General features: G+C 37.1%; 1 protein-coding gene across 1 annotated transcript; it reads right to left on the reverse strand.

Annotated features, from left to right (window-relative positions):
• Positions 1–408: 408 nt before the first annotated feature.
• On the reverse strand, positions 409–1,274 carry LOC112142021 (protein arginine N-methyltransferase 8-like; the record flags this gene model as incomplete). Its single annotated transcript, XM_036211339.1, is given in 1 exon segment — positions 409–1,274. A coding segment is annotated over 1 exon segment (186 nt), but the record flags the coding sequence as incomplete, so codon positions are not given.
• Between the last annotated feature and the right edge of the window lie 90 nt (positions 1,275–1,364).

Below are 1,364 nucleotides of genomic sequence, written 5' to 3' on the forward strand. Positions count from 1 at the left end.
GGATTGTTCCAGCAACAGCAAGTTAGATATAAATAACAAAAATTTCTTTAAGATTTAAGTATAATTTGATTTTTTTTAATTCATATCAAAACATTTGAATTATTGATATTGATGTTGTCAAAAGTGTATTTTTTTTAGACACGCTGCAGGGGGTCCCCATGTTAATGCAATCTAGGGCCCCCAATCTGCTAGCTCCGCCACTGTATATTTTAATGCTAAATAATCATACCATTCAAGTTGCCTTTGTGTTGACACACTACAATTATACAAGTGCTATAATGGCTAAACCTTTTCACTAACAATAATAATAAATAATGAAAATTCTGGAATGTGTTTTTAGGAAGGCAGCACAGACAGCTGCCACATTAGAGCATCTGTTTGAATGGAGGGTGCACCTATCTGTCTCACCCCGTACACGTGTTTGGCACCAGCGTTGGCCGCGAACATGGAGAGGATGCCTGTACCGCTGCCAACATCCAGGACGATTTTATCCTTGAACACGTGCTTGTTGTGGTACATGGCGTTCCGGTACGTCAGCGTCCGCACCTCATCCTTCAACATCTCCTGCATCAAAGACACAATCTTTACAGACATTTGAAGCGTGACGAAGCAAGTTCAAACGTAGTAAGCATAATTTTATCTGGGTAGAAATGGACTAATTTAGGTCGAAAGCTCAGAGAAGCGAAGCTTCTTGAAATAACACAAAGCCGTTGGGAACCACCTGGTTTTCATGTCCCTAAACTCACAATCACACATCCCACTTTCACTCCGTCTCGCCTTGAACTCTCAAAATCAGGACACTCCTTTGTCTGCTTGCAGATAAAAAGCTGACCCACATGCTAAACATGGAGGCTACTTTAAAAAAAAGATCACTGCGTTCTCAAACTTTTCCACCATCTTGCCCTCGCAAGAAGGTCATTAGTTAGGGTAAAGCAGCCGCAGTTCACTGCAGTAGTTTAGATGGTGACCGAGATGGTTTTCATTTCTGCAGAGCAAATAATGGGCCATTATTGAGCCTCTGGGGAGGCTGTTGTATTTAATAAAAATAAGGAACGTGTCCCTTTTGGTGTCTACATTTCATTAAGACAGACAATTAGTCTTAGTATTCCCTTGGTAACTCTTAAAATATATATTTATATGATTTAGTGCCCTACTAACACTGTTTTGTAATAGAGGCTGAAATATTTGAAAATGTCTTGTTAAATTTATGATTTTTGAATGTGTCTAAAAACGCATAAATATTTTTTAAACATTTTTTATTTGTTTTCCTTTTTAAATTTTTTTCTACATTTTTGTTTTCCTTTTTTTTGTTTTCCTTTCATATTTTTTTATTGTTTTTAACGTTTTTCCTTGCTTTATTTTTA

The sequence above is a fragment of the Oryzias melastigma genome, unplaced genomic scaffold (assembly GCF_002922805.2).
Source record: "Oryzias melastigma strain HK-1 unplaced genomic scaffold, ASM292280v2 sc05875, whole genome shotgun sequence".
NCBI classification, from domain to species: Eukaryota; Metazoa; Chordata; class Actinopteri; order Beloniformes; family Adrianichthyidae; genus Oryzias; species Oryzias melastigma.